General features: G+C 48.0%; 1 protein-coding gene across 2 annotated transcripts in view; it reads right to left on the bottom strand.

The window, feature by feature from the left end:
- Nucleotides 1-14933, bottom strand: part of CACNA1B (calcium voltage-gated channel subunit alpha1 B) — a 187085-nt gene that overhangs the window by 129370 nt on the left and 42782 nt on the right. For both annotated transcript variants that reach the window (XM_068553631.1, XM_068553632.1), the window contains exon 7: nt 1724-1827. In XM_068553631.1, coding sequence (XP_068409732.1) covers nt 1724-1827 — 104 coding nt within the window. The remainder of the gene's footprint in view (nt 1-1723; nt 1828-14933) is intronic.

Below are 14933 nucleotides of genomic sequence, written 5' to 3' on the forward strand. Positions count from 1 at the left end.
GCTGTGGCCTGCCCTCCCCAGGCTTTGGCCCCACTGGCAGGAAGGGCTGCGAGAGGAACCACCGATTCCGCTTGTCTGGGCACTGGGAGGGTGAGAGCCTGGAGCGTGGCGGGGAGCAAAGCTGAACCAGCTCCAGGCTGGCCCGTCCGGCAGCCCTCCTCCAGATGTGGCAGAGCCACACGTTGTGTGCTGACCACTGGCCTGAGGGGCCGTGCAGTCTCCAGCCTCCCCTGGGCTGGCAGAGAACCCTGGGGCCCCGCTGCTGGAGCTGGAGGCCAGAGGGAGGGCTCAGCTGAGACTCATTAGGAAAATCAGCCTGTATCGCCTGGTCCCCAGAGGCAAGGATGCCCGCAGGTGGGGGCAGGGCTGGGAAACACAAAGTTCGGGGCCCCTCACCCAGTCTCCGCTGCTACCCCTGCTTCTTTCTCACGTTCTCCAGAGTAAGCTTGAGCAGGACCCACTCGCGTCCCGCCAGTCTCCCCGCCACGCCGCCCAGCACGAGCCTGGCCCCTGGCCAAGCCCCCACAGCTGGCAGCCCCAGCTCTGCTCATCGCAGACACCACACCCGCTGTGCCTCCGCCCCAACAATTCTCTGCCTGGGAGACGCTCCCCTCTCCTTTGCCAAGCTCATTCCCGGTCCCCTCTGGGCCTCAGCTGAGCTGCCCCTTCCCCAGGAGCCTTCTCTGAGCCCCAGGCCTCCCTTGGCTTCCCCATCCCAGCTCAGACCACAGCTCCCCGCCGGACTAGGAGTTCTCATCGGTCCCCTGTGCTGTGGGCCTGCCTGCTCCCGGCGGAGGTGCTTAGAAAGACACACTACTAACAGAGTCTTACAGGAGGGGGCCAAGGCAGGAACACGCGCCAGAGCCACAGCACAGAGCCCGTGGGCCCAGCCGCCGTCCTCGCTGTGGCTGTTCCTTTCCAGACCAATATGAGAGCTGCCCCTGGGTCACGACCTCAGGAGCCCTGGGCCTGAGCAGGAATCTTCAGGGCGGGTGGAATGGAAACATTACCCTCCAGCCTCACAGGGAATCTGATGCTCGGGTGGGGGCAGGGAGGCAGGCCAGCCCAACGCCCTCTCCCTCTGTCTACACGGCTTCCTCGGCCCCGGACAAGGGCAGGAGCCCCAGATACCAGCCCCGGTTGTTCCCTGAAGCCAACAGCACTTCCTTGGTCCTCGGACCCATGCAGGACAGGAGGACTCTATGGGCCGCAGGTGTGCTACACCTCTCTACCAATGAGAGTAAGAAGCACCTTTCCCCAGGAGGGACCCCAGCCCTGCATCCTCCCTTGTCTTCTCCTGGAGGTCAGCAGGGACAGGTGACCAGAGAGGCGAGGCGAGCCAGGGGTCAGGGCTGGGGTGGAGACCCAGGGCCGCTCCATTCCTTCTCCAGTGTCACACAGAAGGGCTCTCTTGTCCCCAGGGCTGCTCAGAAACCCCACCACGAACCCAGATAAGAGGCAGCAGCAGCCCCTCCCCTGACTCAGAGGCCGGGGTGAAGGCCAAGAGCTAGGGGTAAGGAGGCCAGGGCCAGGAACCACCAAGGGAGAGGTCAGAATGGTAGCACCAAGGACAGGCTGGCTGGAGCTCAGGACTCTGGGAGTGACCGTCCCGGGGCCAGGCCAAGCCAAGCCTCCCCCCCACCACACGGGCCATGTCCAGCCCCATCAGCCCCCTCCGCGGCCTGCGAACACAAAGGTGGCACGCAAGCGCATGGCCTCTTACCCCGAGAGCACGCCCAGCACCAGGTTGAGCATGAAGAAGGAGCCGATGATGATGAGGGGCAGGAAGTAGAGCCAGTTCCAGGTGTTGCCGGCCGCATCGTTGGTCTGGAAGCAAGAGGAGATGTGCAGGACGGTGGGCAGGACAGAGCCCTGGCCACGGAAGCTCCCCGGCCCTTCTCACACACCGGCAGAGTCCAAGTGCAGGCGGGTCCAGACAGGTAATCCAGGCAGGACCCACCATCACACCTGCCTGCCCTTGCCCCACAGAGCCCCCCTCTGGGGCTGGGGCCCCCGAAGGGCCAAGGAGCTTCCTGCTCCTGGCCACTGCCAGCAACACTGAAAAGCCCAGGAGTAGTCCCGGGGGGCCAAGGGCTGCCCCAGGTACCCCGCCTGGACACGTTCCCTCTGCTTCCCAGGCTGCTGGACACACCAGGCAGCTCCAAAGACATTCCTCCTTTGTGAAGCCCACGGACCCCAAGGCCCAAGTCTGATCTTCTTTTTGTCTCCCGCAGTTTCCACAGCTCAGAGCAGTAAGCCCTGTGCCGCATTCCCCCGTCAACGGCAAGCCCACAAGTCCCCAGGGAACAGCTGGGCCTAAGACAGACCCCGGCACCAGGGCCTGGTCTAAATAACCAAACGCAAAAGTTCTTCCCAGACCTTTTGATTTTTAGAGCACAGCCCACAAAAGGGTGAGGCCCTCTGAATCCAATTCATTTCCACTGTTGTTCTGTTTTCAGGGGCCCCCCGCAGACCCAGCTGAGAGGGGTGGAGAGCCTCTTTCTCCCCACGAGTCTGGTGCTAGAAGTGAACCAAGAGGGGTGGGTGTTGTGGGCAGGTGACCACCTGGCCCCTCTGCTCCTCTCTTCAGAGGCGGCTCACAAGCCAAGGGCCAGGGCCCTGAGCAGGACAGAGGCAGGAAGACGGCCTGGCACTGCCCTGAGGCTGGGGCTGACCTCCAGGTGCTGCTGTCGGAATTCCTGCCCTCCAGCGTCTGCTGGCCTCGGCAGATTTGCGGACTCTACCCCTGCAAGTCCTGAGTCCCCTGGACTGCCTGCCGCTTGTGGCTTCTGATTCCGGGACACTGATTCCAGGCTGGCCGCTGAGACCCCCGGGCCTTGACCAGAATAGACACTCAGACCCCCAGCTCTACATGTTGCCGGTGTTCCCAGACCACACCTCTGCCAGCCCCACATGCAACTCCGACCTGCGGGCTATGATGACCACCAAAGCCGCCAATCTCCCCAAAGGGCACCCTCAAAACCTGCCTCCTTCTGGGAAAAAGGAGGGATGTGCTGCCGTGGCCTCAGCTCCTCTCACCTACTCGAGGACTTGGCTCCTGCAGTTTCCCTCTGATGGACCATTCCCATCAGTAGCCAAAGCACCCTATCCTCTTCTTAAAAAACAAGACAAAACAAACAAGGACTTGCACTTCTGGGAAGATGGAGTGGACACACTCTTCCCTATTTCTCCCACTGAGTACAATTAACACCCTGGACATTACATCTAGAGCAAATATATATTTCACAGAAGACTCTGAAAAGTGGAGAAGAGAAAGCAGATCAGCTGGGACCTCTGGACCCATGGTGAGTTCCCTGTGTTTTTGTTTTGTTTTTGCCTCATATATCCCAGACCTGGGGCTTTTAAAGCCTACAACCTGGAAATGCCAAGAGACACAGACAAAAAACACACCAACAAAAGCCAGCACTCTCTCTCTAACCAAAGGGCCAGGAAGGGGGCCACCCTGCAAGGCAGACAATAACTGCACTACTCCAGCCAAACAGGGCAGAAAAAACTGTGGTGAAACTTCCAACCCTGCCAGCAAAGACCCAGGAGGGAGCCTAGGCGACCACCCTCCCCAGACTGTAATGAGGTAACCAACCTCCCCACACCCCCAAACCACAGAGATGTCAGAGAACGACAAGCAGGGAGGTGGGACGTCCTCCTCGACAGATGGTTGACGAGGCCCCCATTCCACCTCACCTCTGTGGTATCAGTGGAGACACACGGGGAGCCTGGACTTCCACCCCCACGTGACAGTAATGAGACACGCCACCCCCTCCCCACTGAGGTGCTGCCAGAAAGTCAGGCTTTCACCACCACCCAGTAACGAGGCCACACACCCCCCAACCCCCGTAGTGGGCAGAGACCACGTGGAGAGCAGAAACGAGGCACACAAAACCTTCCCAACCAGGCAAGTATCCTAGAGGCAAGTATCCTAGAGGCAAGAGGGAGCCAGAACTACCATCCCACTCAGCAGTATGGAAAAGACTCCCACAATGTGTCAACAGAGGCCAGGTGGGGAAACTTTCCAGCCTTCTACTCCCACCTTGCAGTAGCAAGGAAGCAACCCCTGCTTCCAGTGACAGAATGGTCAGAGGAAGCCAGCTAGAACAGAGGGCTTAAATAAGATCCAGGGTCCCAGGACATAATGCCAAAAATGTCCAGTTTTCAACTGACATTCATTTGCCATACCAAGAACCAGGAGGAGCACAAACTGAACAAAAAAAGACAATTGATAGATGCTGTGATGGTTAATTTTATGTGTCAACTTGACTGGGCCATGGGGCGCCCAGATATTTAGCCAAACATTATTCTGGGTGGTTCTGCAAGTGTGTTTTTGGATGAAATTAACATTTTAATTGATAAAGTAAAGCAGATTGCCCTCCATAATGTGGTAGACCTCGTACAATCAGTTGAAGGCCTGAATAGAACAACAAACTGACCCTCTTCCAAGTAAGAGAAAATTCTCTGTAAGAGAATTCAGACTTCATCTGTACCGTTGGCACTACTGGGTCTCCAACTACTGGCTTTCAGCTGAAACTGCACCATAGCATCTCCTGGGTCTTGAGCCTGCCAGCCTAAATTTACTGCAGATTTGCACTTGCCAGCCTCCATAATCACAGGAGTCAATTCCTAATAATAAATCTCTTTTTTCTTAATCTCTCTCTGTCTCTCACACACACACACATCACACACACATCCTATTGGTTTTATTTCTCTGGAGAACCCTGCCTGATATAGATTGCCAACACTAAGATGACAGAGATGATAGAAGTATCTGACAAAGATTTTAAAGCAGCCACCATGAAAATGTTTCAGAGGGTAATTGTATACACACTTGAAACACATGAAAAAATAGAAAGTCTCAACAAAGAAATAGTATCATCAAATAAATAAAAGATACAAAGAAGAACAAAATGGAAAATTTAGAACTGAAAAATACAATAATCAAAATTAAAATCTCAATGGAAGGGCCCAACAATAGAATAAAGACAACAAAGGAAAGAATCAGTAAGTGGTGAAAGAGAATAATAGAAATTATCCAATCTAAAAAAGAGAGAGAAAATAGACTTAAAAAACAAAAATCAAACAAGTAAGAAAAAACAGAGCAGAGTCTCAAGAACCTAGGGAACTATGACAAAATATTTGACATTCATTTTTCAGAGGAGCAGAGTACAGGAGAAAGAAGAGAAGGCTGAACAGTATTCAAAGAAATGATAGCTGAAAAATTCCCAAATTTGGCAAGAGACATAAACCTACAGATTCAAGAAGCTGAGTGAATACCATACAGAATAAACTCAATGAAATCCACAAGACATTTCATTGTCAAACCAAGGGAAACTAAAGATAAATTAAAAATCTTGAAAGTGGCAAGAGAAAAAGGGCACCTTACTTACAAAGGGAAACAATTCAAAAGATTTCTCATCATAAAGTATGGAGGCCAGAATGAAGTGGCACAATACTTTTCAGGTGCTGAGAGAAAAAAAAAAAACTGTCAACAGACACCTACACCCATCAAAAATATCCTTCAGGGATGAAGGGAACATCAAGGCATTCTCATAATAAAAACCAGGGAAACTGGGAGAATTTGTCACCAGCAGATCTACCCTAAGAGAATGACTAACGAAAGTCTCTAAGCAGAAAGGAAATGATTAAAAAAGGAATCGTTAACCATTAGGAAGGAAGAAAGAACAATGAAAAGAGTAAAAATAGGGGTAAATAGATTTCATTTGTCCTTTTGAGTTTCCTAAATTATGTTTGACAGTGGAAGCAAAAATTATAACACGCTATGATGTGGTTATAAACATATGTAGAGGAAATGTTTAAGATAATTGTATTATAAATGGGGGAGGGTAAAGAGATATAAAGAAGGTAAGGTGTATATACTTCACTTGAGCTGGTACAATTATGACACCAGTAGACTGGAATAAGATATAGAGCAACCACTAAAAGACCAAACAGAGATATACTCAAAAGCAACTAGATAAATCAAAATGGAATTTTTTTAAAAGTTCAAGTAACACACAAGAAGGTAGGAAAAAGAAAACAAAGAAACAAAAAACCAGAACAAATAGTAAACAAAAAATAAATAAATAAAATGGCAGATGTGAGCTCTAACATATCAATAATTACATTAGCTGTAAATGGTCTGAATACACCAATTAAAAGACAAAGATTGGCTAGTGACTTTAAAAACATGACCCACCTATGTTTTGTCTATAAGAAATTCACTTCAAATATAACAGTTTAGGTAGGTTGAAAGTGAAATATGGAAAAAGAAGTATCATATAAACATTAATCAAATGAAAACTGTAGTGGCTATATTAATATCAGAAAATAAATATCAGACCAAGTAGACATCAGAACAAAAAAAATTTCACTAGAGACACAGAGGAACATATACAGGTTTCCCCCACTATTTGAAAGCAGTGCATTCCTATGAAACCTTTCCTAAGCCACAAAGGCATAAAGCAAAGAAACAGTCACCATAGGACACATCAGCTAACACATACAGAAAATAAGATAAAACACAGATGCTCACAGACGCAATAGAGCTATGGCGATACGATGCTGAGATGCTGAGTGTAGTTCCCAGGGAAGGAGCTTGGCAGTGCCACTCTTGCTGCTTGGGGTGCACACTGCCTTTATAATGGCTCACTGTAAAGCAAATGTTGAACGCTATCTTCTCTTTTCACCTTTTTTCATAAAAGCATAAATCTTCCATGGATTTCTTTTGGTTAGTGGAAACAGGTATTAATGTAGGTCTTTCATAAAAATGAAGTGGCATTAAGAGAACTTTTGAAAAGTGGGGGATACATTATAATGATAAAAGGGTAAATTCATCAAGAAGACACAGCAATTCTAAATGTGTACATGCCTAACAAATAAGCTATAACATATGTGAAGCAAAAACCGACAGAACTGAAAGGAGAAACAGACAAATGCACAATTATAGTTGGAAACTTCAACACCTCTCTCTCAAAAATTGATAAGACAACTAGACAGAAAATCAGCAAGGATATAAAAGAGCTCACCACCAACCAACAGGATGTATAATTGACATTTATACACATACTACACAACAACACATTATATACACATTCTTTTCAAGTGTCCACGAGACATATATGAAAATAGACCATATCCTGAGCCATAAAACAAGTCTCAATAAATTTAAAAGAACTGAATTTTTTTCAAATTTAGTGTATTCTCTAACCATAATAGAATCAAACCAGAGACAAATAATAGAAATATAATAGAAAACTCTCCAAACACAAAGTAAACAAACAATTCTAAATAATCCGTGGATCAAAGAGGAAGTCTCAAGGGAAATTAAAAAATACATTGAACTGAATGAAAATGAAAATACAAGATATCAAATTTGAAAGACACAGCTAAAGCAGTTCTAAGAAGGAAATTTATAGCACTAAATACATACATTACAAAAGAGGGAAAGTCTCAATTCAATAATCTAAACTTCCACCGCAAGCAAAGGAAGAGCAAAACAAAGCCAAATCAAGTAGAAGAAAGTAAACAGTAAAGATAAAAGCAGAAGTCAACAAAGTTGAAAATGCAAACAATAGAAAAAATCAATTTTTGAAAAAGTTTGTTCTTTGAAAAAAGTTAAATTGACATACCTCTGGCCATACTGACTAAGAAAAAAAGAGAGAAGACACAACTTACCAATATCAATAATGAAACAGGGGATTTCACTACAGACCCAACAAACATCAAAAGGATAATGAAGGAATACTACAAACAACTCTCTATACATTTGACAACATGGATGAAATGGATCTATTTCTCCAAAAGCACAAACTACTACAACTCACCCAATACAAAATAGATAAATAGTCCAATAACTATTAAGGAAAGGGATATTGTGATTTTAAAACTTCCCCTACAAAAGGATAGACACATTGATCAATGAAATAGAATTGATGATCTAGAAATACACCCTTACATTTATGATGAGTTGATTTTTTTTAACAAGGGTGCCAAGACAATTCAACGGGGAAAGGATAGTCTTTTCAACAAATGGTGCTGGGACAAGTGGATATCCACAGGCCAAAGAATGAAATTGGATCCCTACCTCACACCATATACAAAAATTAAATCAAAATGGATCATAGACCTAAATATAACAGCCAAAACGAGAAAACATGGGAGTAAATTTTCATGACTTTGATTAGGTAATGGACTCTTAGATACTACACCAAAAGCACAAAGTGAAAAGAAAAACAGAAAAAAATGGACTTCATCAAAATTAAAATCTTTTTTACTTCAAATGATACCATCAGGAAAGTGAAATGATAACACACAGAATGTGAGAAAATATTTGCAAATCATCTGAAATATCTGGTAAGGGTCTAGTGTCCATAATATATAAAGAAATCTTATAGGTCAATAATAAAATGACAAATAACCCAATTTTTAAATGGGCAAAGGATATGAATACATATTTCTCCAAAGAAGATATATAAATGGTGTAATAAGCATATAAAAGATGCTCTACATCATAAGTCATTAGGGAAATGCAAATCAAAGATAAAATTAAATACCACTTCAGTCCATGGTTGGTTGGTTAAAATTAAAATTAAATTGTAATTTTACTAGGATGATTAAAATTAAAAAGATAGACAACAAGTGTTGGTGAGGATGTGGACAATTTGGAACACTTGTGCATTCCTGGTGGGGATGTAAAATGTTGCAACCACTTTGGAAACCAGTTTGGCAGTTCTTCAAAAGGTTAAATATGGAGTTACCATATGACCCAGAAATTCCACTCCTAGGTGTACACCTAAGAGAAATGAAAACATATTCCACACAAAAATTTGTACACAAATGTTTATAGCAGGATTATTCATAATGTAAAAAAAATGGAAACAACCCAAACGTCCATCAACCGATGAAATACAAACAAAAGATGGTATATCCACACAACAGAATCATATTTGATAATAAAAGCAATGAAATACTGATACTTGCTACAACATGGATGGACCTTAAAAACACAAGATCCCACATATTCTATGAGTCCATTTGTATGAAATGTCTAGAATAGACGAATATAAAGAGATAGAAATATATTAGTGGTTGCCAGAGGCTGGGGATGGAGGAATGGGAGGTGACTACTAATGGGTACAGGGTTTCTTTTTTGATTGATGAAAATCTTCAAAAATGAGTAATGGTAATGGTTGCACAGTCCTGTGCACATACAAAAAGCACTGAGCCATTCACCACTTTGTGAATTTCACGGTAGGTGAATAAAAGTAAAAATGTTATATGAAAACATAAAAATAAAAGAAATCTCTAGGCCCAGATTATAGAATTCTACCAAACATTTAAAAAATAATTAACGCCACTTAGGCACAATCTCTTCTAGAAAAATAGAAGAGGAGTAATTACTTCTCAATTCATTTTATAAAGCTTGTGTTACCCTGATAACAAAACCAGGCAAAGATAGTAAAAAGAAAGAAAAAAAGAAAGAAAGAAAGAAAGAAAGAAAGAAGGAAAGAAAGAAAGAAAGAAAAAGAAAGAAAGAAAGAAAGAGAAAGGAGAGGGAGGGAGGGAGGGAGGAAGGGAGGAAGGGGGGAGGGGAAGGGGAGGGAGGGACGGGGGAGAGAGAACACACGCACCTCAACCTAAACTTCACACTTTATACAAAAATTAACTCAAGATGGATCACAGACTTACATATAAAATAATAAAACTTTTAGAAAAAAATATAGGAGAAAATATTTAAGATTTAGGACTAGGCAAAGAGTTCTTCGATTTGATGCCAAAAGCCCAATCCACAAAAGGAACAATTGATAAACTGGATGTTATCAACATTAAAATCGCTGGTTCTTTCACAGACCAGGTGAGGAGTATGAAAAGACAAGCTACTGACTAGGAGAAAACATTTGCAAACCACACATCTGACAAAGAACTAGAATATATCTAGAATATATAAAAACTCTATAGTGAAAGAACAATCCAGACCATGAGCAAAAGATATGAAGAGATATTTCACTGAAGAAGATACACAAACGGCAAATACGTATGAAAAGATGCTTAACATCATCAGCCATTAGGAAGTGCACTGAGATACATCTCTACACACTGTCAGAATGGCTGAAGTTAAAAACACCAAATACCAGTGAGGATGCAGAAAAACTAGATTATTCATACACTGCTGGTGGGGATGCAAAAGAATACAGGCCTCTGGAAAAGCATTAATTTCTTAAAGAACTAAACACGCAACGGCTATAGAACCCAGAAATTGCACTCTTGAGCATTTAACCCAGAGAAATGAAAACTTACATTTGCACAAAAACCTGCCCACAAGTGTGCAGAGCAACTTCATTCCTGATAACCCTGAACAGAGACAAGACAGATGTCCATTAACAGGTGAGTATTAAACATTGTGGTCCACCCACACCTGGAGCACCACTCAGCAACAAAAAGGAAGAAACTGCTGACACACAGAATAATCTGGATGCATCTCCAGAGTATTATGCTGAGTGAAAAATAGCCAATACCCAAAAGTCACATAGGGTACGGTTTCATCTGTTTAACACTCTTGAAATGGTAAAATTATCAATGCGGCAAAAAGATCAGTGGCTACCAGGGGTGAAGGCAGGAGAGAAGTGGGCGTGGCTGTAAAAGAGCAGCACAACGTCCCTTGTGATGGAACGTCCTGTGCCTTGACTGTAGCAGTGCCACTGCCCTGGTTCCGGTAGCTACTAGTTCTGCAGGTTGTTACCGTTACAGGAAAAGGGCAACGCATACAAGGGCTCTCTCTGCATTATTTCTTACAACTGCATGTGAACCTACAGTTACCTCAAAAGAAAGTTTCATTTAAAAAAAAAGCCAATTCCCACATCTCCCTGCACTTACCTCCTCTTGCCCTGCTCCACTTCACAGGGAAAACCCTTGAACGAGTTGACTATACTTGCCGTCCTCACTTCCATACCTCCTCCCTTTAACCTATACATTCCAGGGTTCTATCCCCACTGCCGAAACGCTCTTGTCAAGTTTACCAACAGCTCCTGTGACCTCTCAGCAACAGCTGATCTGGTCGATCACTTTCTGGAAACTCTCTTTGCTCTGCTGTTCCTACTCCCCGCAAGTCCCCGCCTCGCTCTCTTTTGCTGCCTCCTTCTTTCCTACTTGGTTTCTGAATGTTGGAATTCTCCTGACAGCCAAAGGTTCAGACAAGGCTCCGTCTGTAGCCTTCTTTGCTTCTCCATCCACACATCCACACCCAAGCGATCTCATCCTCTCCCATAATTTTAAGCATCATCCATGACTTCAAACTTGCACCCTCGGCCCTGCTGTCCCCCCTGAACCCCCTCTCATACATTCAACTGTATTCTCTGCATCTCCACTTGGATGAAACAGTTGTCTAAAGCTTTCCAGGGCCAAAGCAGAGTTCTCAGTTTCCACCATGACGCTCCGCTAAAACAAAAATCCAGCTACCCTGCTCCCCATTCTCCCCTTCTCAATAAAAGGCACCACCTTTCCCAACGGCTCCAGTCACACGATCTTTGATTCTTCTTTCTTTCACGTTAAATATCACATCCAACCAACGAGCAGGTTGTGTCTGCACTAACTTCAAAATGGAGCCTTTGCACCTACGTATCTGAACGCGCCTTCCTCGGATCTTTACGAAACTAGTGCAACGAACAGATGCAGAACCACGTGTATGTAACCATAAACCCACATTATCTACCTCCTACGGTTCCTCTTGTCAACTACAAATTGGCACTCACCATTGGCACTTGCCATCTACCTGTACAAGGATTCAGTCATGTGTTGCCGCAGCTGCTGACCTTCAACGCCCCCAGAAAGGAGTTCAGGTGGAGAGCTGAACTGAGGCCCTCTGGGCTCTGGGTAAAACTGGCAGAACAGGTCTTCCGATAGGTGGATATTTTCAGGAGACAATTTTATGAGCCCAATTCTTGTATCCCCTCGTATCTAGACACGCACTAAAATCCTTCATGGCGACGCCTGCTCCGCATGACTGGCAGGGACCTGCACGAGACTAGCAGAAACCTTCTGTCAAAACTATGCGCGTGATCGCATGTACTCCGCCTTCACCCAGGTCACATCTATACTGACCTCCCCCTGCCTCTGTGGAGCAGTTTCTCAGAGCGATCTGGGACGCTGTCTCCCGGGCTGCAGTCCGCATTGCGCCCCAAATAAACTTCACTCGCAACTCTCACGGTGTGCGTGTTGCTAAGTCGACACTCTGAACGTAGACATAGCCCGGGATGAAAATGTGGATAAGTCCTGTGACTGTTCTGATAACTCTGGGTGATAGAAAATTCTACAACCACCTCAAGTATAAAACACAATTAAGTGTCCCGTCCCCGCTGACGTGCTTCACACTGAGAAGATCTTGTCTCCTCAGCTGGCCCGCACAGCTGGCTGTTCTCAAAGGGAGAGGACGGTGTGGCCCCTCTCTGCTCCCGACGCCGCACACCCTTCCTCCTTCCTGGGTCACTGACCCCAGCGCTATCGAAGCCAGGGGCGGGGGCGGGGGCAAGCCCTTCCTCACACGGGGCTCACTGTCCCGAGATAACCCACCTCCCATACCTGGTGGCACTGCTGTGTGCTCTGGCAGGACCCCACCTGACCACACTTTTCAAAACCCAGGCAGACCATCCCTCCTCCAGGCTGAGGACCCACCCGCCCACCCCCGCCAGTGTTTTAGCAGTCGGTCTCTGGTCTCTCTCCAGACCCCCCTCATTCCCTCCAGCCAGGATTTAAAAGGGCCCTGGCTTCTCCCCAGACTGCAGAGGGGCTCACCACCCCCCATCAGCCCCGCTGCGGCAGGCCTATGGCTCCAGCCCTTGAAGGCACGTCGCTCGGGCTCCATCAAGGAGCATATGTCTGAGGGGACCACGAATGCCCCTCTCACTGGGCTGGGGGAGTGGTAGGCTCGCCCTCCAAAGAATCCTCTTCCAAAGTCCTGTCTGATCTCCCGCAACCGACCCTGTTATCCCTCAGTGTGGAGGATGGATCCAACAGTTCTTGGCCAGCGGCTCTGGGCACCAGCCTCACGACCCACGCCCGTCACTGCGTTGCCCGTCACTGCGTCCCGGTGCCCCGCCGCCAGACTCCGCGGCACCGTCCCATTGCATCTGCCCGTCTGGCTTCCAGACCCCACCAGGTCTTGCTTTCCCAGCGCCCCCTGACTTGTCGCCCCTGCCCCTCATCCTCCTTTGTTTTCTTCACAGCAGCTTGCCATTACCAGGCCCTTATTTATTGAAGGCCTCCTGCCACCACTGTGCCTGCAGCATCTGCACCCAGTGGGTCCCCTGGAAATATGTGTCGGGTGAGCCTCTGTGGCCCTTCCTGACCGGCACCTCCTGCCCCGAGGTCTGGCTCCTGCCCACCCCTCCCCTGGGGGCACAGGCCCACCAGGCTGAGTCACCTGGCCAAGCCCCATGGCACGAAGGGCTGTGGAGAGCTGCTCACGCGGTGCCCCGCTCGGGTGGCACTGGCAGGGACGTGGCCAGCTCCAGCTATTTTTAGGGTTCGTCTTTGTGGAAATTGTTCCTGGATCGGCTGTAGGGAGAGAACAGCCAAGCTCCTCATCACCGCCCTTGTCTCCATTCCTCTTTTCCTCGATCAAACCGAGACTGTCACCAGACACAACTCCCACTCCAAGGAGGGCTCTGGCTCAGCGGACCTCAGGCTGGCTTTTCCTTAACTCGCCCTCTGCCATCTGCCTGCTCAGCCAGCACTTACCGAGCGCCTGCTGGATTCCCAGCCCTGAGACCCACAGGGGCGCAGAGCAGAGGGCCCCAGGCTGTCCCCTTCCTCCTGCCCACCTTCATGCCAGAAGCATGTGGCTGCTCCAGGGGCTGGTGGCCCAAGCCCCACCCTCAGTGCACAAGTGACAGGTTCAAAGTGAAGTACCTCACACTCTAGGACACCCCCTCCACAGCTCCCGAGCACAACACACCCTCTAGCTACCAAAACACAGCAGTCCAACAGCCAGACCTCCCAAAATTCCTGTTTCAAGTGCACCTTCTTTCTCCACTTCCACTAACTTAATTGTTTTCATGCCCACAGCTCACAGGACTCTAGGGGGTAGAAGGAAGCTCTGTAGGGGTGAGGGGGTCATCACATAAAAAAAGAGAGAGGGGGGGGGGTGGTTTCCCTGGTGGCGCAGTGGCTGAGAATCTGCCTGCCAATGCAGGGGACACGGGTTCGAGCCCTGGTCTGGGAAGATCCCACATGCCGCGGAGCAACTAGGCCCGTGAGCCACAACTACTGAGCCTGCGCGTCTGGAGCCTGTGCTCCGCAACAAGAGAGGCCACGATAGTGAGAGGCCCGCGCACCGCGATGAAGAGTGGCCCCCACTAAAAAAAAAAAAAAAAAAAAGAGAGAGAGAGGTCCGCCCAGGAGTCGATGGCAGGTCCCCCAAGAAGAGCCGCAGGTGGAGGGGAGGCGGGAGTGAGACGGGTCACCAGGAAGCCCCCGAGGGCCTTATACCCAACTTCTGTCACAGGCACCAACCCCCAGACTGCCCTGCACTGCTGGGATGGGCTGGCATCCTAACGACAGTGAACACTGGAGGCAAGAGAACCAGGTAGACTTAGTGGGAAGGACACAAAGGTACACAACGCCCGTTCCCACCCCCAGGACCCTGGCGCAATCAGGGACGCTTCCCTGCGCTCAGCCCTGCGCCTCCCCTGTTCACCAGGCAGCCACCTGCTGCCTCGGGCCAAGGGCCAGCTGACTAGCTTCTCCAGGCCTCACTCCCATCGTCTGCACGCGGGGCTCTCGAGACACGTCCACGAGTTCACAGGGACAGAGCTCTTCACGCAGTGGGCCGTCGTCAGCAGCGGCAGCAGGAGCACCTTCTCTGGAACTTTCTTTTCTGACCTCCACCACCTGGCCCTCAGCTTTACGTTCACAAGAAAAGCTGTCCC

Source organism: Eschrichtius robustus, chromosome 10 (genome assembly GCF_028021215.1).
Source record: "Eschrichtius robustus isolate mEscRob2 chromosome 10, mEscRob2.pri, whole genome shotgun sequence".
Lineage (NCBI taxonomy): Eukaryota > Metazoa > Chordata > Mammalia > Artiodactyla > Eschrichtiidae > Eschrichtius > Eschrichtius robustus.